This window comes from Neoarius graeffei, chromosome 5 (assembly GCF_027579695.1).
Source record: "Neoarius graeffei isolate fNeoGra1 chromosome 5, fNeoGra1.pri, whole genome shotgun sequence".
NCBI classification, from domain to species: Eukaryota; Metazoa; Chordata; class Actinopteri; order Siluriformes; family Ariidae; genus Neoarius; species Neoarius graeffei.
Window position 1 is genome coordinate 69,280,314 of NC_083573.1, and position 23,897 is coordinate 69,304,210.

At 39.7% G+C, this 23,897-nt stretch overlaps 1 protein-coding gene across 1 annotated transcript in view; it reads right to left on the reverse strand.

Annotated features, from left to right (window-relative positions):
* Positions 1 to 466: 466 nt before the first annotated feature.
* The window catches only part of bckdhb (branched chain keto acid dehydrogenase E1 subunit beta), a 196,880-nt gene continuing 173,449 nt past the window's right edge, over positions 467 to 23,897 (reverse strand). The window contains exons 9-11 of the mRNA XM_060922307.1: positions 21,136 to 21,222; positions 2,136 to 2,276; positions 467 to 1,109 (exon numbers count right to left, since the gene is read on the reverse strand). Coding sequence (XP_060778290.1) covers positions 2,136 to 2,276; positions 21,136 to 21,222 — 228 coding nt within the window. The 3' untranslated portion in view covers positions 467 to 1,109. The remainder of the gene's footprint in view (positions 1,110 to 2,135; positions 2,277 to 21,135; positions 21,223 to 23,897) is intronic.

Genomic DNA, 23,897 nt, shown 5'->3' on the forward strand with positions numbered 1-23,897 from the left:
TCGCCTCACAGCAAGGTCTGGGTTCGAGCCCCGTGGCCGGCGAGGGCCTTTCTGTGTGGAGTTTGCATGTTCTCCCCGTGTCCGCATGGGTTTCCTCTGGGTGCTCCGGTTTCCCCCACAGTCCAAAGACATGCAGGTTAGGTTAACTGGTGACTCTAAATTGACCGTAGGTGTGAATGTGAGTGTGAATGGTTGTCTGTGTCTATGTATCAGCCCTGTGATGACCTGGCGACTTGTCCAGGGTGTACCCCGCCTTTCGCCCGTAGTCAGCTGGGATAGGCTCCAGCTTGTCTGCGACCCTGTAGAACAGGATAAAGCAGCGAGAGATAATGATATATATATATATATATATATATATATATATATATATACACACACACACACACACTCCTTTCAAAAACATGCAAGACCAAATAGAAAAACACTTGCAAGAAAAACTGTGACAGAATTGACTGCCAGTCAGTAATAAATCTACAGGGTGGACCAATTTATTTATAACATTTGATAAAACATCTGTAACTCTGGCAGAAAAACTGAGTGTCAACCAATGGGGTGCCTATACCATCAGGATTGTAATTGGTTTCACTCAGATATTCTTAATGCTCAGGATTTAAAACTAATTCAGTGCCATCAATGTGACAATTTTGATGTTAGTGAATTAAGAAAACAGAGATACAATTTATGTTTCCAGCCTTTTAGCAACACCTGATCTAAACAGTTAAGATGCTATAATAAACAGTTAGGCTGATGAAGGTTTTAAAGCAAAAACACACCAATACTGGTGGAATAAATGGGAAGTTTCTAACACTGTCTAACAGTATGTTCAATGTCTTTAATTTGTTAGGAAACCAAAACACCCAGAATTCAGTGTGACAAAGACTAAACATAGGTAATCACAATGTAACAGCAAAAAAGGGAAACATTCAGCCACCAAATGTAATTCAAGGGCATATACTAGTTATCTGCATTTTAGTGTTCATGAATATTGTTCCACATCGTTGACCACTGAAGTTCTGAAGATTTAGTTGGTGTTCATCCATCCTCATGAGTTGTCTTTTAGTCAACAAGAGTAGCAACCACATCTGTGAGGAGTTCATTGTTTCCAAATTCTACACAGAAAAAGAATAATAGGAAGAGTTTCATATTGACATGTCTAATTCTGGAGAAGAAAAGAAGATGGAAAGGAGGAAAATGTGTTGATGTAAGCAAAAAAAAAAAAATCTATCAATCAACATTTATCAATCAAACTATTGAACATCATGGACGATGCCAGTCACCCTATGCACACCGTCATCAGCAACCAGAGGAGCCTGTTCAGTGACAGAATGCTCCTTCCCAAGTGCAGGACGAACAGACTCAAAAACTCCTTTGTCCCTCACGCCATCAGACTGTACAACTCCTCTCTGGGGGGGAGGAGGGGTAACAGGAGGACAGAGGACGGGAAGGAGCAGTAGCCTAGCCTAACAATAAGCAATACCGGACAATGTGCAATATAATGTGCAATATCTCTCCTGCCCCCCCTCCTTCCCCACATCTTATTTTTTTATATTTGTATATGCAAATAATTTATTTTAATTTATCTAGAAGTTTTCTCTATTTATTTTCTCTGTTTATCTGTAATGATGCTGCTGGAATCTTAATTTCCCTGAGGGAACCTGCCCAAAGGGATCAATAAAGTTTTATCTAATCTAATCTAATCTAATCTAATCTAATCTAATCTAATCTAATCTAATCTAATCTAATCTAATCATTTAAGCAGTTAACAGTAGAGGCTCAAGAACCAGCACTGGACACAATAAAACATATTCTAGGGAGTACATCAAGAGATACAAACAACGAAATGAAAATCCTTCACACGTTTAATTTTTACTTAATCAACTGAGATGGGTGGATTATATGACCTCTTCCCCCACTTTGGCTTTTACAACTGATTCTCAAAATGAGAATTAAAGTGGATTAAAACAGTCTGAGGAAGATGTGAACACTGGTCTTATTCATTTCAATAAGGCACATGTCCAGTAGCACAGTATGACAACTGAAACTAGAAAGAAAGAAAGAAAGAAAGAAAGAAAGAAAGAAAGAAAGAAAAAGAAAGAAAGAACAGTTTTCAAACTTTATTTGTATTTACACCTCACCTAGTAATTGATCATTCGTTTGACAGCATCAAAACATTTCCATTTGTCCGGGATATAGAAGGGCTCGAAAATGTGAGAGAAAGGTGTATCATATCCACAAACCCTGGTGATGGGTGCCTCCAGGTTTAGGAAACATTCCTCCTGCAAACAGAACCATAACAAAATTGACTCACAACTGCATGGATGGTATGCATTTGTTGGGGGGAAGAAATATGCATATAGCATACACTTAAACCAAGTTGAGAACAATTCCCCTTTTTTCTTGATGCACAAAGAAAAACAACGTTATGCTACAGTCATGTTTTCTTTTTTATGTTCTTCAGAAGTTATTGGCAGAGAGTTTAAAAAACCCCAACCACTCTTGTGTCACTGTCTTATATCCCATTTCACATTCGGGGAAGATTTAGCCAGACCTCTCCATGGGGAAGCCAGGAAAACCCAAGCCAACCTGACAAAATCCCCACACTTTCTTTAATCAAAGCCACCTTGTCACTGCTATTCCAGGCAGTGCACAAAGCCCCTATAAAATAATGTCATCATTCTCTTTAATTTTCTGATTCCCCTTACAGAGGCAGAAATAGCTGGTGAGAGATGTGAGATGAGCAAAGTATGACCTAATACACAGTTGTTCCATCCAAGAAGTCAAATGTAGAACATGGGAATGTTCATGCTTTCCCCCAATTTCCCCTCATTAGAGTTCAGTTGTCCCTGCTGCACAAATAAACAACTTCTTGGATACACATGAAGCCATCCACCACATACAGTATTTTCATACTGCTTCTCCCTCAAATGGATTAAATGTACTTTGTCATCACCATACACAAAATAAGAGGGGAAGTTTTCAGAAAGTTGTTTCTTCTTTTTTAATTAATTATTAAATAAGGAAATCTAATTTAAATAAGCATTCAGACCATTTATTCAGTACTGTAAAAACTGAAAAAGTAGCACTTACAGCTTTCAGTCTTCATGTCCAAGTCTCTACAAGCTATACACATCGGGATTTGGGCAGATCCTCTCAAGCTCAATCACACTGGATGTGGAGTGTCTGTGAACTGCTATCTTCATGTCTCTCCATAGATGTTCTATTGGGTTCAAGTTTGAGCTTTGGCCAGGCCACTCATGGACATTCAAAGACTAGTCACTTCTGTGTTATCTTGGCTCCATGCTTTGGGTCATTGTCATAGTAAATGGTGAACCTTCAACCCAGTCTGAGGTGGTGTGCACTCAAGCAATTTTCTTCAAGGACCTTTCTGTATTTGGCTACATTTAACCTGCACGGAATTCTGACCACTCGTTTTGTCCCTGCTGCTGAGAAATGCCCCTTATAGCATGCTGCTGTTACCACCAAAGGGATGGTATTAGCCAGGTGATGAGCAGTACCTGGTTTTACCAGACATAGTGTTTAGAATTCAGCCCAAAGAGTTCAAATATTTTCTCACCAGACCAGGGAATCTTTTTCTCACATTCTCAGAGTCCTGTAAGCACCTGCCCTAAGCTTTTTACACAGGACTGGTTTCTACCAAACCACTCTACCATTAAAAAAAAAAACACCATTTCTGAAATGGTTGTTCTTCAGGCAAGTTCTCACATCTTTTCTGAGGAACTCTTAAGCTCTATTAGAGTGACCATTGGGTTTTTAGTCAGCTCCCTGACCAAGCCCCTTCTACACTGGTTACTGAGTTTGACTGCAAAGGTCTAAGATGAGTCCTGGTGGTTCCAACTCTTCTTCCATTTCACAATGATGGAGTATACTGTGCTTCTGGGGACATTTAAAGCTTGAGAAACCATTTTTACACCCCAACCCTTTGTCTAGACATAATTTGAACAGAGGCCTACGGAATGTTCCCTGGACTTCATGGCTTAGTTTTTGGTTTGAGATATACTGTGAATTGTAGGATCTTATACACACATGTGCCTTTCTACAATCCCAATCCCAGTGCCCAATCAATTGAATTTGTCACAGATAGACTCTGGTTAAATTCCTGAGAGACCTGAGCTCAATTTGGAGTGCCTTAGCCAAGGGTCTGAATACTTATCTAAATCAGAGATTTTAGTTTTTGATGTTTAATATATTTGAAAAATAAAATATGATTTGCTTTGTCATTATGGATTAAATTAAATTTATAGCACAATAAAATGTGCAAAAAATGTGATGCGGTCTGAATACTTTATGAACCCAATGTAGCGGACACTGGCACAATATCCATTCATTCATTCCTCTTCAGTAGCCTCTTTCTCCTGGTCAAGGCAGTGGATTTGGAGCCTATCCTGGGAACACTGGGTGTTCATATTCATATCTATGTACCTATGGGCAACTTAGAATCACCAAAGTTTTGGGAAGTGGGAGGAAACCAGTGAACCTAGAGGAACTGCATGTGAACATGACAACATGTGAACTCCACACAGACAGTAACCCAGGATCCAACCAAGGACCCTGGAGCTCTTAGGCGGCAACACTACCCAATGCAACAGCAAAAAAAATTTGTTTTGTCTTTTCCCCCATGACACATTTGACTGGAATGGGGCATGTCTTTAGTGGCATAATCTCGATAAAATCAGATGTAAACTTGTACAGTTGGATCATAAAAGTGGTGGAGGCATAAAAAGGTGGAAAAAATAGCATGCAGACCTCAGCTAGCATTACAGAATTTAGGAATTATTATACGTGGAGATGCAGCATATTCTGAAGACAGAAGCAGAAAATAACCATGCATACATAGGAAAATGCTCCTTTTTTCACCCATGATGTGTGCTATTGACTTGCATCATGTTCTTTTCCTGCACATCAAACGCTGGAGATGTAAGCTCCACTCAACCCTGTCTGCTTAATTATGAGTGGTTAAGGCCTGATGGATGTGGGGGATTTCTCACTTCTTTTGATGCTCTACATTACCCATTTCTGGCTTCATTTTTTTCCCCCACTGGACCCTGCAAACCTTGTGTATTCTTCAATAATGTCAACCCCTTTGGTCAAAGGCAATTAAGTGACATATCACGGCTTTAAATAAACATTCTGTGAAACATCATTGTTGTCATAAGTAAAAAAAAAAGCTATTGGTCACCTCATATGTGATCCAAGTTGTAATCTCAGTTATCACACTGTATTTTCAGCCTTTAAAGTTATGTCTGTAGGAACACAGACTGCCAACAGTATAATCTGAATGACATCATTAGTGTTGAACTATTGATGATACCATAATTTTCTGCAATATTTTGCCTTTCCCATCTTCCTTAGAGCTGATGCTGGTCTGGAACTGTAAGAAGGGTTCTATTTTTGTAGCTTTACATCATCAAAATCAAAGCTAATGGCCAACAATATAACATTACATTTCATATAGAAAAAATGATTTTGTACAAATGAAACACTTATACAGTGCATTCAACTTGATTTTTTTGGAGAAAATAGCATTTTTTTCTTGGTTAAAAAAAATATGGCAAACATTATTGGCACCCCAAAAGAATATATGGAATTTAAAAAATAATAAATAAATTATTGAACAATTACAGTATCAGTCAAAATTTTGGACACACTCATTAATAGTAATGAGCAAGTGTGTCCAAACTTTTGACTGGTACTGTATATTATTTTAATATTCACAGTCACAGTTTAGTTGGGGTTGTTACGTTATTTATAAAAAAAAAAAGTTAGTAAATCACCCCCAGAACAACAAGCTTCTAAGAAGGATTGAACAAATGAAGCCCTGAGGGCAACCCACAAAATATATGACCTGAACTTTAAACTTCACTATAACTATAAATGGAATAATTTGTTGTGGTCAGAAGAGACCAAACTACAGCTTTCTGACTGTGCACCAAAAAGTAAACTCCCCAAAATATGGTGTTTAATCACTGTTTTGCAACTGGTTGTCCAAACATGCTTATTAAGATTGATGGCATTATTATTTTTGAATATTGGTATACTGTATTATTGTATGATGGCTTGACCTGTAGAGGTCTGAAAAGAACAGACTCCATTCAGTCTCTCATCCAACAAGAACAGGCTAAAAGCACAGAAGTACGGTACATGAGTGTACAGCACCAGTCAAAAGTTTGGGCACACCCCCTTATTCACAGGTTTCTCTGAATTTTGACTATTCTCTACATTGTAGAACAATCAAAGATTTAGTCTGGTCTCTTCTGACCACAACAAATTATTCCATTTCTAGTTACAGTGAAGCTTAAAGTTCAGGTCATATATTCATGACTGAATGGTTCAAGGTGAAGGTGGGACTCCATCAAGGATCTGCTTTGAGTCCTTTCTTGTTTGCCATAGTGATGGATAGCTTGACGGATGAAGTGAGGCAAGAGTCACCATAGAACATGATGTTTGCGGATGATATTGTGATATGTGGTGAAAGTAGAAAGGAGGTTGAGTTGGGTTTGGAGAGATGGAGGTATGCATTGGAACGAAGAGGAATGAAGGTGAGCAGGAGCAAAACAGAACACGTGCATCAATGAGAGTGGGGATGAGAGTGTAGTGAAGCTGCAAGGAGGAGATGTAAAGAAAGTTGGTGAATTCAAGTACCTGGGGTCAACTGTGCAAGAAAATGGGGGCTGTGATAGTGAGGTGATAAAGAGAGTGCAGGTAGGGTGGAGCAGTTGGAGAAGGATTTCGGGAGTCATTGGTGATAGGAAAGTCCCAGCAAAAGTGAAAGGTAAGATGTATAAGACAGTAGTGAGACCAGCTGTGATGTATGGATTGGAGACATACATCACAACAAAGAGACAGGAGGCAAAGTTGGAGGTGGCGGAGTTGAGGATGTTAAGGTTTGCGATGGGAGTGACAAGGTTGGACAGGATAAGGAACGAGCACATCAGAGGGACAGCACATGTGGAGAGCTTGGGAATTAAGCTAAGAGAGATGAGACTGAGATGGTATGGGCACATCCTGAGAAGAGATGCAGAGCATATTGGAAGGAGAATGTTGAGGATGGAGCTGCCAGGCACACGAAAACAAGGAAGGCCAAAGAGGAGATACATGGATGTGGTGAGAGAGGACATGAAAGTGGCAGGTGTGGTAGAGAAGGATGTGGAAGACAGGGAGCAATGGAGATGAAAGATCCACTGTGGCGACCCCTAATCGGGAGCAGCCAAAAGAAGAAGAAAGAGTAGAACAATACTGAAAACATCAAAACTTTGAAATAATATATGGAATTATGTTGTTTAAAAAAAAGTGTGTTAAAAAACAAAATATATGCTTCATATTTTAGATTCTTCAAAATAGCCACCGTTTACTTTGATGACGCTTTACACACTACTGGCATTATCTTAACCGGCTTCATGAGGTAGTCACCTGGAATGCTTTTCAATTAACAGGTGTGCCTCGTCAAAAGTTACTTAGTGCAATTTCTTGCCTTCTTAATGCGTTTGAGATCAAACAGTAAATAGCCCTATTCCACAACTGTAGTAATCCATATGGTCAAGAACTGCTCAACTAAGTAAACAGAAACAACAGCTCATCATTACTTTAAGACATTAAGTGTCTTTTAGTTCATAAAAATTAAGATAAACCATTGAATTAGAAGGTGTGACCAGACTTTAGACTGGTACTGTACATGAATCAAGTAAACAGTGGTTTTAACTGAGAAATTAATATTAAAATGGGAACTCAAAATAGCCATTCTCCATCTCTCGCCTGGGGGCCTGTATTTCCACAATACCAGCCCAGTAACTCGAGGCCATCTCTTGAAGATTGAAGGCAGATGTAATTTTGTGTCATTTAGCCTCAAAGCAGAGTAGTCCACCTGCCAAGCCAGTACATGTGTGGACAACATCTTCTCCTCAGCACTTTCACTGACTATTTCTATAATAAAAAAAGAAGAAACCTCTTTAAATACATTTACTGGAAGGGCACAAGAAGTGTACAGTCTGGTCACAAGCCACTGCATCTGGACAGTGAGCTTCAGCAGAGTTCCAATTTTATAAGAATCAGTGTTTCTCTATGAGAAGTGCATGATTACATGCAATATACTTTAAATGTCAGTGTAAAACTAAGACAACATGGCAGACTGACTCTGGAAAGAGTTTTGCTTTGGGGCATTGCTTAAAAATATTTTAGAGTTCAAACATTGCAGTCACAAATTTGGTCTACACTACTGTCAGGCAAAAAAAAAAAAAAACCACCCTATGTCAGCAACAGCCACAGATTGGAGATTACTGAAAGTGTAGATTGATACGGAAATACCAGTATTACTCACCAAACCTGCCAGAAAAGAAAACTGAGAACTGTCTCCTAGTGGAACCCAAAAACAGATGATGATCGCCACATTCTGGCACCCACTATGCATCTGGAATTTCCTTATCCTTGAACAAGATTTAGCATTTAGTGACTCCATGCTTGTTGAGTACAAAACACAGCTAATCAGATGGACTGCAGCCTACAATATTTCACACTGATTCGGTGCTGTTGAATAAAGGCTGGACGAAGAATTATGAGACAAAGACTGGCATGAAAATATATGAGAAATGTACGCACATGCAGCCTAAAAATTATAACTCATCTCAGATGTGCAGTATCTGATCAAACCAAATAGGGGTGTAACACAATGGCTCCATCTGTATTAACAAAAGGGATTTAATTAATTATTATTATTTTTAATTAAACATGAAACCCATCACCATGCCACTGGAAAAACTGGAAAAAAACTGAAGGGAAAAAAACCCCCAAAACAAAAACAACCCAACAACATGGGGTAGAAATGCCAGGACTATCAGAATGTTCTGTGAATTCTGGCTCTGACAGTTCCTCAACATCAATCTCATACAAGTTCATAACTGGTCTCAACTAGAGATGTGCATGGGACTGTTTTTTAATCAAATTCATGCCATTAATGTTTTTGTTTATACCTGCCTGTGATATTTTCTAATAAACTTAGCTGGTTCTTTTTCCCCAAAAATATAAAGAAACTAGTGTCATCATTTAAACAATCGTGACCCTGACAAGACAGTTACTAAGGATAAAGGAATATATACTGTAAATGTAAGCCGTCTTTGTATATCTGATCGCTCACTCACTTTCAATTCTTTCATGAAAGAAAAACCTCCTGCTCACGTGACCTTTTTTGGGGAACCCAGTCCTAATGCAAAGCTCTTGCCTCAATCAGATTTCCTGTGAACCCTTCTGCCAGGCTTTCTTTGAAAAGGGGGAAAAAAAGATGCAACAACTACTCATATCTGTACTTGTCTGTTTTGAACACATCTGTTCATTCCAAGTAATGTATTCACATTCGGTTAATACAAAATCAATTAATACTGTTAAAAAACCTCCCAGTCCTTAATTACTGAATATGACAATCAGCTGCTTGTGATTACGACAATCCACAAATTTAGAAAAAAAAAAGTTAATAAAATAACTGGATTAGGAGACTACAGCAACACAAAACCCGTTTGTTCTGTAAGAACCCTTCATTCCCTAAAAATACAAAACTATAGTTTTAAATCACACATAGAATTAGAGTCAATGATCAACAATCAAAAGCAATGAAGATTGCTCATTACAGAGCTTGTAATGTCTGAGAACACCATTGTTATTTGATTGCTTCAAGGTGCAGAACACGAACCATAAATGAGCTGTTGTGTTAGCTGAGAATCATTGACTCAGCAGGTCAGTATCACAGATCTCAAGCCAAACAATTGAATACTTTTTAATATCTAATCAGATGATGCTCCTTTATGCATTTTTTTTTCAGCAATCTACATATGTCTGGCAGCAGTGAATGAATGCTCATGGCAATGACTTTCCAGCCACTATCCCAACAAAGGAAAAGAAATGAATAGCACTAAATTCAAATCTTAAGTTTCCTTGCTGTTTGCACAGTGCTTTATCTAATCTAACTAATGGAGACTTCATGATTCCATAAATGATGGATTTGATCTTAATTATGTCCTAAAATGCACAAAAAGTTGCATGCAAGAAGTGATTTGTTCTTTGATAGGTATCTTTATTGGGAAGACATTTGGCAATATTTCAATAAAAAGATTCTTCCAGTGTTAACACTACAAGACATACAACATCATCTTATTTTAGTTTACAAATCTGCCCTTCCTCCTCAACACACATATGCAGGATGTGAGTAGAGTTACTCACTTTGATGTGCTGCTCATCGCCATAATTCAGCATTAAGAGCTCTCACAGTTTAAGGCTTAATTCCTATTGATTCAAATTACAAGCCACTGGCATCAATTGAAGACCACTAGGTCAGATGACTGGGCTCTTGTAAAATATGGTAGGTCTTCTCTGAAGTCAGTGTGTAGCTATGTGTGCTTTTTAGGAGCAGCTGGTAATGGCAAGAGGATAAAGAAAATACTGCATGTGGTTCAGGTTTAATGTTTAACCTAGAGCTGGTGGAGCTATTCTGGGAGGTAAAGATATCCTGGCAAAAAAGCATCAGCGAGGCTATTTATGCAGTTCACTGATATGAACATCTGACAAAAATCGGTGTATTAGTATTAGAGCTTATACTGCATACCTGAGATGCTTTTTGATGTTTGCATTCTTCTGACAATATGACCGCATTTCAGGTCAATTTCACCATATGTAGAAGAGCTTCCACAAAAGTCAATACTTGTATATGCAACTTTGAAATCTCAAGAACAATTTTTAGTTCACATCTTTGCTATTAACACATTTCTACTATGGAAGAATATAGTGCGTGATAAACAAACAATGACTGAAACTTTGCTGAACAAGAAACAAATGAATGACAAGAAGAGCCAGAGGAGAAAAGTAAAGTATTTTAAGAGAACTGTCAGAAAGACACTTTTCACCATCCCTCTCTGGCTACCCCAAAAGCCCATTCAGACAATCACGTGAGTGGAGCCTTTCCTTCTTCCTCATACACACATGCACATACCTCATAATGCCAAACAATGACACATGACGCAGCTCCAGTCAGGACAGGATGCTTTCATCCCCTCACACAATTCCAACTGCTTTCATGAGCAAAAGAGAGAAATAATAATCCAACTATTCCACTGAGGTGTCCAGGAATGGCTAGATCGACCTAAAAATCCCTTTGTTCCAGCCAGGAATCCAGAAATAACAGAACCGAGCACTCCTCTCCCATTCTCAAGGAGTCACTGTAAGATTCGTTGAAGGGAGTGGTAAGGGAATGTCAGTCTCTTGAAAGACCGGATACCTCATTCAGGTCCCTTTCACTTCAGTGCAGAGAGGAATTTGGGAAATAGTTTAATGACATAGCATTAAGCCCTCTATAGTATGAGAAAATAAATGTTGGAAGGTTACTGATTTGCATGCAAGTTTTACAAGTATAACTGTTACTAATCTTGCAAATCAGACATGCAGCATTTACCAGACCACCTCGTACAATTCGTTAATAAATGTATCCAAAATCAACCTACTTTTATACAAAGAGGTAATGTAACGGATGTGGCAGAGCAGTTAATTGGCAGATTAGCACATAACTTTTTAATAACTTTTCACAATGGGACTCCATCAATTTATTGATAATACGTTGCTCTGAAAAGCTAATTATGTTCCAGCGTTCAAAAATTTTCCCATTGAAAACTGTCAAACAGGAATTAGATTGCAACCTTTAAGATTCTGAAGCCTGTGGCCAGAAACGTGGTTTTAATAAGCTCTCCATGAACCATGGGCAGAGATTCTGAGGCCGAGACTAAGTTGCTTGCATGTGATGTTCAGGCAGCCAAATCATAACCCTAGGTGCCTCAGACAAGCAGATTATAATTCCAAAAGTATCACTTTTTTATTCATTATTGCCTGGTAAACACATGACTCAGTGGACTGCTGACAAGGCAATCCCAGCTGTTTCTAAATGTGAAGCATCTCATGGTCCTGGTTCATCACTCAGGGCCAAATTTACAGCTACTGCATGGTGTCCTTTCATGGTGGATAGGTTTGTTGCATTTTCTTTTCTCATGTTATGCACTGTTCAGTCAAGACTATTAATTAACAAAACAAACAAAATAAAATCTACAGTAATAAGACTGTGCTATATTCTACTGGGTAGATGATGTATTCCCCTATTCAGAATAGATTTGTGGAATATGTTTTTGGAAACACATTAAATAAAAATTTTAAGTAAAGTTTTAAAAAAGGTCAAGCAGTGCACAAGATGTGATGACAAATGATACTTCCCTAGTCTCACACCAGCAGCAATGCAACAAAGCAGACGAAAGCTGGTGAATAATGGTTAATGATGAAAAGTGGGTGGGTTGAATCATGCAAAACTTATGAGATTAACTTGATGGAAAAGAGCAATATGGTGTTACTATTACCAATAGGAGAAAGGGATGGTGTTATGACTCGTTTTCCTCCCTATTGTGAAATGGCTCACAGTCTGGTGCAAGAACAGGAATCAGTCTCTAAAAGTCAACAAAAGAAAAGAGATGAATATTGACTACAGGAAGTCTTGCACTGTGCATAAATGGCTCAGTGGTGGAGAGAGATATGAGCACTAAATTCCTTGGGTGTTCACATCGCAGGAGACCTCACCTGGAAAACCAACACCAGCTCCCTGGCCAAGAGAGCCCAGCAGCACTTGCATTTCCTCCAGCATCTCAAGGCGGCGAACATCCCCCTGCCCATCCTTAACACATTTTATAGGAGCACCATAGAAAGTGTCCCAAGTAGCTGCATCACTGTCTAGTTTGAGAACTGCAATATCTCCAATAACAAGACCCTCCCGAGGAGAGCGCAGACAGCTGAATGCATCACCGGTGCACCTCTACCTCCTTTTCAGGACATTTTCCACTCACTGCATCTGTAAGGCCTCCAGCATTGTGAACAAACCCCTCCCACAATCTATTTGCCCCCTCTGCCATCCAGAAAAAGATGCTACAGCATCTGCTCAAGGACAGCCAGACTGGGTAACAGCTTCTATCCCCAGGCTTCCAGAATCCTGAACACTGTGCTGCCCCACACACATTACCATGGGACCCAATTAGCACCCTCCACCCCACGGCAGAGACACTTTGAATGATTAATGCCACACGTCACTTTGTTCATTTACTGCACTAAAATGCTAGTTACAGCACAGAGACACTTTGATTGTAGTGGATCATTAAAAGTACTGCACTGTCACTTAAAGCATATACACAGAACCATGGCCTCACTTTCGTTTATAAATGCCTTGAGACCTCAAGAATGGCACAGGAATAGTTTTAAGCTTTAACAATAAATCTAATGTAGTAATTTTTACAATTAAAGTGATTCATATAGGGAACGGTCTGAGTGAATGACGTTGACATCCGTAACGTCATAGCAGGAAGTCTATCGGTCTCATCGCCATTTCCGCTATACTAAAACACAGAGCTGACTGCAACTCCGATCATCCATTTTGAGCTAATTTATCGCCATGCCACATAGATGTGCCAGCAACATGACAGAAGGTGGATTTACGTTGCATTCATGGCCCAAGAATGTTCAAACTGCAAAGATTTAGACGCGTTTTGCGAGAAGTTCACGGGCACATTGGGTGCCTATGAAGTGGTCTCTCCTCTGCTCTGTACATTTTATTGAAGACTCGTACGAAACCTCTGATCTGTTGAGGAGCGTTGGCTATAAGCCCGTATTGAAAGAAGGTGCAGCATTTATTTTATTAATTTTTTTAAAAGGACAGTAAGTTCAGTTGCACCAGTTCTCCTGGAGTGTGAGCCGAGGGTTGTTGGTAAAACCCGGGACGGAACATATCGCTTGGGCAGTGACCTCCCCGCGATTGTTGCTAAAACTGGTGATGTTCCGTTCCGTCCCGGGTTTTAGTAATTGCCTGAGCCAAGCAGTAATGGCGGAGTACTCAGTATGGAGAAAATGGAGAATGAGTGAAGCAGCCGTCTGATTTCTCCGCTGGATATCGCTGCCATCTCACCCTTATGTGGAAGAAGTGCATGAACAGAGAACTGAACGAACAACTGAAAGTCAGATTGTTTCAAAACAATCGGCCACAAGATCGGCCTTCAAGAAGTGAGAACGCAGATGGGTAAGCTCCGACTCTCATTTGGATATAAAACAACAAAAGCACGTTGTTTACCTGCATTTAAATTAATACATGTAACTTGTATTGTGTTTAAGTTACCGGTATAAGATTATTTAATTTGCTTCAGAATGTGATCGTCTCAGTTCATCTGATTATTTAATGAGGCTTTTACGTTTTATCAGTGAAAATGCATGCATGTACGTGTATGTTGCATAAGTTATAACACCTATCCTGTTTTAAATAGGAGTCAACCCACAATCAGTGAAGTCAAATCAGTCTTAGTTGAGCAAGTGGGTAACGGTATTCCTTACTTTCACCATAAATGTTTATTTATATGACTTTGGTCTATAGCTGTCAAAGGCCTCAGCCTTAAAACCGGTTCCTGCTGTGATGTCATACACTCAGGGCTGGCTGGCTCAGCGGAGCAGCTCGAATGCCAACTTTGCGGTCAATTTTAACTCTCAAAAATATATATTTTTAATTCCCATTTATGCAGCATACAAGCATCAAGGGTGGAGATACTATTCACTCAGAAATTTATTTAAAAATAAAAAGGTTCTGCGTATCTCCTTTAAATACCATTTCTCTCAGATTACTTACTATCACACCCATTATTGCAGTGCTACTTTATACTAAAGTTCCATTCTAGTCACAGCTATGGACCTTATGATTATTGTAATGTCTTAATGTCATGTGTAAAGAGTTTTTTTTTTTTTTGGTGACAGGAGTATTTATACTCTAATGGCCCTGTCCACACGGCAACGGATTCAGGTGACTCCGATACAATTGCTTATCGTTTAGGCCTGGCGTCCACACGGCACCGGCGTTTTGGGTGCCCAAAACGCAATCTTTTTGAGAACGGGTTCCAGAGTGGAAAGATCTGGCAACGTTGCCGTTGTGAAGTCGTCTGGATGAGTAGAACGGATTTGTTTACGATGACGTCACAACCACATGACTGTGAGTGCTTCACGCCGGGTAGAAGTGTAACGAACTCGATGCGAGTTGTCAACAAATCCTATAACTTGGTTCATGAAACGCGCTTACAAAATATTTTCACTGTGAATATTTATTGTGTAATGGTGCAAAGTGAGAGAGAGAGAGAGAGAGAGAGAGAGAGAGAGAGAGAGAGAGAATAGCCCTTAGGGCAGAGTCAATCCCGCCAGCAAAAATAGGGAAAAAAAGGAGCGATCTCACCTCTTCATATGTTGGTTTAAGTCCTACAATACATTCCTCAAAAAGGGCGTAGAAGAGCAAATTAATCCATCAACGTGTAGCATTCAATTTATTCCGGACCATTAAAGACGCCGCCTTCCGCGTAGAATCATACGTCATCCTCGCCTCCATATTGGATAGGTCAAAGCGGAGAATAAAGATTCATGTGCTGCGTTTAACTGTACCAACAGGTTTACCGTCCAAACGAGATCACATGGGATTACCTTTCACAGGTGAGAAACAACAAATTAATCCATCAACGTGTAGCATTCAATTTATTCCGGACCATTAAAGACGCCGCCTTCCGCATAGAATCATACGTCATCCTCGCCGCCATATTGGATAGGTCAAAGCGGAGAATAAAGATTAGCTGCGTTCAACTGTACCAACAGGTTTGCCGTCCAAACAAGATCACATGGGATTACCTTTCACAGGTGAGACTGGAAAAATACTTTTCATTGTATTTGGTCATTATAATGTAATTTTACGAACAGATTTTCCTGACTTTGTGGCTAATATGAAGTCTCGCGCATAATAGTTTATGTGCATGCATCCTTACTTCTTCTATTGTTCTGGTGTCTACGAAGGGACCGTCTTACAGCGCCCCTAGAGGTGTGGCATGTGTATTGCATCGTTTTCAGCAAGCGTTGCGTTGCCATATGGACCTGATATTTTACTGATCGTTGCCCATTTGGACGCGATATATTTTTAAATAACATCTCGTTGCCGTTGTCGTGTGGATGTAGCCTCAGTTGGCTTTGCACAGAAACAGCCAGTGAAAATGTCCTTCTAAGGGCTACTTTTTATTTTTGTGGCTACTGCCTCATATAGAGGCTGTAGCCACTATGTCATCGTGTTGTAAGAATGTGTGTAACGGGGGCGTCGTGGCTCAGGTGGTTAAGGCGCCATACCATGAATGCGGGCGACCCGGGTTCGATTCCGGCCCGCGGTCATTTCCCGATCCCTTCCCATCTCTCTCTCTCCCGCTCATTTCCTGTCTCTACACTGTCCTATCCAATAAAAAAGGTGCAAAAAGCCCAAAAAAAAATCTTTAAAAAAAAAAAAAAAAAAAAAGAATGTGTGTAACAATAGCACACTGCCCATGCGCATACAGGTGTTCCTATTATAATGACCGGTGAGTGTATACAATTCAGTTCACCATTTGAAATAAATGGACTAGACTAAAGAAATTGCTTTCAGACATGTTTATGCTTATTACAGAGGGAAAGTGCGTTCCTATTTTAAAATATACTCCAGGTTGTCCCCCTTTTCTCGCCTTCTTCGGCCAGTGGTCCCATGTGTGATGTAGATATGACGCACTTCCAAGTCGTTACGGGAAGTTGTCGAAAAGAGTACTGATACCACTGAGCTCTAGCGCCAGGCCTTTTCTGGGAAATAAGAGTTTCGGTCATGGCGACAGCGTGTGTATGTCAGCCCTGGTTCGGAGGTTTCAATTTCGAAAACTATAAGAGGGAAGAGTAGAATAATATAAAAGTACAGACACTTGGTATATTTTACTTCTGTGATTTTTAAATTTTTCATTTTTGGATTACACTTCATTTTTATGGCTACTACCTCACAGGGTAAAAAAAAAAAATTATATATGTGCGCTATATTTACTGTATGGACATGGTATCAGAAAACAATTTTATTTATAAGCAGTAGCCACATGTACCCATAGGGTACCTATTTTTTACTTTGAGTACAATTCAGAGCCTGTAATTTTACTTAAGTAAAGAAGTTGAATCAGTACTACTTCTTTTATCAGAGTATATTTTTACACAAATATGTGTAATTCTACTAAGAAATGTGTGTACTTTTTGACCTCTGTGTATTGCACACTGTGTACAGTGTGGTCAGAAGTTTACAGACACGAATATGAACGTAATCATGGCAATGCTGGGCTTTCAATACCTGGATAAAATGTCCCTTAGCAAGTTTCACCTTGACCAGACACTTTTGGTAACTATCAACAAGCTTCTGGCAGAATTTTGGTTGCATCTTTGCCCACTCCTCCTCTTGGCAGAATTAGTAGTGCTCAATTAAATTTGTGTTTCCTGGCACAGACCTAACTTTTAAGCACAGTCCACATATTTTTGACAGGGTTGAGCTCAGGACTTGTTTTAAGCTTAATGTCAGCCATTCAACAACCAGCTTTGATGTGTACTTGGGGTCACTGTCCTGTTGGAACACCCAATTGTGTCCAAGTTTCAGCCGTCTAGCCGAGGGGTTAGGTTATGCTGAAGAACTCTAAGGTTTTTCGTTACTCTAGCCACTCCATTATTCCGCCACACATTTTCAATGGAAGGAAAGCAGGCCAGTTTAGCACCCAGACTCTTTTACTATAAAGCCATGTTGTTGGAATACATGCAGAATGTGGATTGACATTGTCTTGATGAAGCCAAGAAGCCTTTATTTGTCGCATGTACACTCAAGCATAGACTCAACCCACACCGACACGGGGAGAACATGCAAACTCGACACAGAAAGGCCCGTCGGCCGCTGGGCTCAAACCCAGAACCTTCTTGCTGTGAGGCGACAGTGCTAACCACTACATCACTGTGCCACCCAATAATAAGCAATAATAATAATAATAATAATCCCAAACAGCACATGTCGCTCCAAACCCTGTATGTACATTTCAGCATTAATGGTCCCTTCATAGATGCACAAGTAACATGCCATGGACACTAACACACCCCATACCATCACAGATGCTGACTTTTGAACTTTGACAATTTGAAATGTGAACTCGTCAGATCACAGCACACTTTTTCCACTTTGCATCAGTCCATCTCAGATGAGTTTGGGCCCAGAGAAGTTGGTGCCATCTCTCAATGTTACTGATATATGGCTTTCACTTTGCATGGTAGACATAGCAATGAACTGTGTTTACTGACAACAGTTTTCCAAAGTATTCCCAAGCACATATAGTAATATCCTTTCTACAATCATGTTGGTTTTTAATGCAGTGCAGCCTGAGGGCTCGAAGGTCAAAGGAGTGCAATGTTGGTTTTTGGCCTTGCCCCTTATGTGCAGAGACTTCTCTGGATTCTCTGAACGTTATGATGATGCTATGGATTGTTGATGGTGAAATCCCTCAATTCCTTGCAGTTGTACATTGAGAGACTATTTGCCCAAACAGTTTTTCACAAAGTGTTGAATCTCATCCCATCCTTGCTTGTGAACAACTCATCTCATCTCATTATCTCTAGCCATTTTTATCCTGTTCTACAGGGTCGCAGGCAAGCTGGAGCCTATCCCAGCTGACTACGGGAGAAAGGCGGGGTACACCCTGGACAAGTCGCCAGGTCATCACAGGGCTGACACATAGACACAGACAACCATTCACACTCACATTCACACCTACGGTCAATTTAGAGTCACCAGTTAACCTAACCTGCATGTCTTTGGACTGTGGGGGAAACCGGAGCACCCGGAGGAAACCCACGCAGGAGAACATGCAAACTCCACACAGAAAGGCCCTCGCCGGCCACAGGGCTCGAACCCGGACCTTCTTGCTGTGAGGCGACAGCGCTAACCACTACACCACCGTGCCACCTGTGAACAACTCAACCTTTCCAATTACCAATTAACCTGTTTACCTGTAGAAAGTGCCAAACAGGTGTTTTTTGAGCATTCCACAACTTTCTCAGTCTTTTGTTGCCCCGTCCCAACTTTTTTGGAACGTGTTGCAGGCATCAAATTCAGACTGAGTGTTTATTTACCATAAAATAATAAAGTTTCAGTTTGAACATTAACCCCTTGGCTGCCACCCATAATTAATTGTAATGTGCCAGGCATGTAGAGGTTTTTCACCTGACGTCACAGGGTCACGTGACGCCCCGGTGTCCGCCATTTTGAAGGTCAAGCTAGCTAATGTCAACAACATAGCTAGTATGTTACTGTAGCAATGTTTACATTCAGTCATTTGGATGACTGTTAAAACCTTTCAGTCTCAAGTTTTTCCTTTACTGTATTTACTACTTTACTGGGCTAGCGCACTCGGGCAGGCCGGGAACTAGTGCGCGCCGGAGCGCGCTAGCTCCCAGCTTGCCCAAGCGCGCTAGCTCAGTAAACTAGTAAATACAGTAAAGGAAAAACTTGAGACTGAAAGGTTTTAACAGTCATCCAAATGACTGAACGTAAACATTGCTACAGTAACATACTAGCTATGTTGTTGACATTAGCTAGTGCTAACAGCTAGTACACTGCTACAGCACAGACACCGACCCTAATAATACAGTTCTTGGTCATTGCCTGGTAACAGCAAATTTATAACGGGCCATGTCTCAACAGACTAAGAAGTTATTTCAATGACATTTAATAACATTTTGTTTATCCTGAGGACTGAAAGTAAATGAAAATGTGAGCAAACCTTAGCTGTAATAAGATGGCGACCACCGGCTCCAGGGACGACCCGCTGATGTAGGCATGTTACCCAGCCTGACACAAAATATTTGTAGGCATCCAAACTCTTATACGCTTTCAGATCAATACCTGTGTATGGCGATGGGTTTTTAACGACATGGGTATACAGATCATGTGGGATACAGATATACAGGTATACAGATCTAGCGGGAGTCGCCATTGTTGTGACCGCCAAAATGGCGCCACCTACTTGTCGACATGGCAACGGTCACGTGGGTCGAAAACCTCTATAGGACAACAATAGGTCAAAATTGGGATATTTTGATAATCTTTCTCTAACTTGTTCAGAAATTTATATTTTTTATATTTGTATAAGAAAATCACAAAAAACACTGTTGTAGAGTAAAAATAACTTTAGTAATCAAAAACAACTTCAAAAACATTAAAAAAAAAAGAAAAAAAAAGACAACGGGTCTTGGTCAATGAGAACCTGTCCATAAACATGAATTACTAGTACTTGAAAACACAATGTACACCAAGGGTCCATGTATTATGATGGTCTTTGGTATGACCTGACCGTGAATAGAACTCGTGATCTCCCAATTGAGAGGCAGACACGCTAACCACTAGGCCAACTCGAGGTAATGTGCCACTGTGAAGTAAAAGTAATGTGCCATGTAAGGTACATTAAAGGAGGTGTTTATGACGAGTAACGTACGTCATGAGGCACAGCGGGTAAAAGATTTCATGACGTACGTGACTCATCCAAAGGCATTGAAGGGGTTAAATATCTTGTCTTTGTAATGTATTCAATTGAATATAGTTCAAAAACAAATTTGCAAAACACTGCATTCTGTTTTTATTTACAATTTACACAGCATTACAACTTTTTTTTTAATCGGGGTTGTAGATATGTTCAGAAGGAGAAAAGATGATTGATAAAAATCCCTTAAAACACTCACCAAGAACCATAAAAAAGTGAACGATAAAAAAAGAGCGAAGACTCCAAGACTGTGCAAGCTAAATTTGTGTCAAAGAATTTAAAAGTTACACATGAGTGAACAGCAGGACTAAGTCTGTGGTTTGCAATTCACATAAATAAACTCTATGACCCAAAATCATCCTTATTACAGAAGTGGATATACAACAGCAATGGGAACAGACAGAGGCTTCATTCTGTGAGCTACACTAGCAACCATGGCCTTGATAATACACTAGCACATGATAATTTACAAGCATATTTTAGTTTACTGGGTTCTTCTATGCTGTCGGAACAAGGCAGAAAATATGAATGCGTTAATTAATCAGTAGCTACTTGACATCTTTTGTGAAATGATTATTAGTCAGAGGTAATTAAGTCTAAGCAATCTGAACTTTTCAAAACAATCCTCTAGGTTCCTGAGAATTCTGTCTAACTCTTGGGCAAATAAGACATTTACGCAACATGTTTGTCTGATTTTTACCTGAACTGTTGTGCAGATCTCAGCAGCAAAGCCTCCAGTCACTGGGGCCTCATGACTGATCAACAGCCGCCCTGTCTTCACCACCGACTATAAGAGAACAAATAAAGACACACAAGACTTTACTTACTTATCACAATGAGTCATGCTAATGAATCAATTAAACTGGTGACCATTCCTGTCAAACTAACTGCTTAGGTGCCCTGGTAGAAAAATCATATTAAAATCAGGTAATATCTCATCTCATCTCATTATCTCTAGCCGCTTTATCCTGTTCTACAGGGTCGCAGGCAAGCTGGAGCCTATCCCAGCTGACTACGGGCAAAAGGCGGGGTACACCCTGGACAAGTCGCCAGGTCATCACAGGGCTGACACATAGACACAGACAACCATTCACACTCACATTCACACCTACGGTCAATTTAGAGTCACCAGTTAACCTAACCTGCATGTCTTTGGACTGTGGGGGAAACCGGGGCACCCGGAGGAAACCCACGCGGACACGGGGAGAACATGCAAACCCCGCACAGAAAGGCCCTCACCGGCCACGGGGCTCGAACTTGCTGTGAGGCGACAGCGCTAACCACTACACCACCGTGCCGCCATCAGGTAATATAAATGTTGTTAAAGTGTTTGAATTAAATTGATTAAACATGGAATAAACGGACAAAAACAAACAAAAGGCTTTTGACAAGGGCTAGTCTTATATAGAAGTCATTTACTTTGGATATCCTGTGGCACTTCGATTTAATTCTATAATGTGTTTTAGAGTAAATCAAGTTAGTATTATCAAACCGGCTTGTCAATAAGACTGCCAGCAGCTGAGTTCCAGTTTATATTAAATCGCAATAAAAGATTTTGCTAATTATATCACAAGCTTCTTAGATGTAATAATCTGAATATCGCTTAAATGAATTTAACAATCAAACAATCAACCAACAAAACTATTTGGCATGTGACTTCCTCTTAGTGCTGAGCTTTCTTGCTGCTAGAACTAGGAAGGACTCGGACACAAACAGTTACAAGCGCAGACCTGGAGGTTTCTATGACAACCTCAGGCTCTGTGGAGGGCACCCACAGTGCCTTATAATGACCATATGTCTCTGTATTTAAATACAGATTGCAAATTCACTCAAAACACACCGCGCTGCTCTTAGGCTGTTAAAAATAAACATGCAGCCACAGCTCTGAGCTCTTGACAAACCAGCCACAAGATTATTCAGAGCCAGGGATGTAGGAAAAGGGTCACCCTGCCACCAGTGAAACACAGCATCTATCAGTTTACACTCAGGAAAACAGGAGGTCAAACACACCTCTGTGAGCAGGTGCTGCCTTCCCAGAAACCTGAATCATCAAAACAAGCAAGGCTTTAAGAGATTTTTTTTTAATTGCATTAATTAAAATCAGAACACAGTCTTTTCAGAATGCAGTCTTTTCGTTAGAAGGCTTCCATGTGACTCATACTCCAGACAAGCCACATCAGTTTGCACACAAACAGGGGTGGAGGAAAAAACTAGGTGACACACCCCAAGTTTATTTGATAAGCTAAGCTACTTCTCCATGTTGTGGCCACTAAGGATAATGATGTGATGGGAATGTAAAGTGAGGCCTGCATGCTGGTATAGTCTGATGAACACAGTGATCAAGGATGGCAGGTATCTCATCTCCATTGACTGAAGCCCCACATTACTGCAGAAGGAAAAGGCTCCACCCACAACATACCACAGTGCACAAGGCTCTCCTGTCTCACATATACTTTAATGCCTTTCTCTTGGCTCTTCACCTTGTCTCCATATCGGCACTTATACTGCGTTTGATTTTACACATTTCATAAATAATTAAATTAGCTACTGCCTTATGTTGATAGTAGCACATGAATTACTGCTACACAAAAGCTTTTACTCGTTGTTGTAGTTTTGGGTTCAGTACTTGTTTAGTTTAACAAACACTACATTAAATGAAAAGACAAATACACACACCTCACTCATGAGGAAACTGATGAATTGTTTTGATAAATTTGGGTACTTTTTGTTTGTGAACATGTCTATATAATAAAAAGAAAATCACACATTGGCTTGAAGATATTAAGTTTATCTTCTCATGCTGAAAAAAATCTGCATTTTTCATATGAAATACATTGCGGATCTGAGTGACATTTTCCGATATTTCACTCCAATGATGTCACTCCCAGTGTTTTCCCGCTGGCAAGATGCACGTTGTCAAAATGGTGAATCAGTTCAAAATCAAAATTCTGTTGATTAACTTGCTTTTTTTTGTGTGGATGTGTCCATATAATATAAAGAACATTACACAGTGGCACAAAGATTTTTCAACACTCAAAGATAAACTTCACACATCTTTGCGCAACAATGTAATTTATATATACACACGCGCACTTTTTATATATATATATATATATATATATATATATATATATATATATATATATAAATATCTTTAATTTTTTTTTTTTTAAATTACACATACACAGCGCTCTGGAAAAAAAAAAGAGGCTACTACAAAACTAACAATTTCTCTGGTTTTGCTATTTATAGGTATTTGTTTGAGGAAAATGAACATTTTTGTTTTAATTCCATAAACTACTGACAATACACCCCCAAATTCCACATAAAAATTTTGTCACTGAAAGCATCTAATTGCAGAAAATGACAACTGATCAAAATAACAAAAAGAGATTGTTTTCAGACGTTGAATAACATGTACAAATCAAGCTCATATTCAATTTTAAACGCAATAAAAATGTT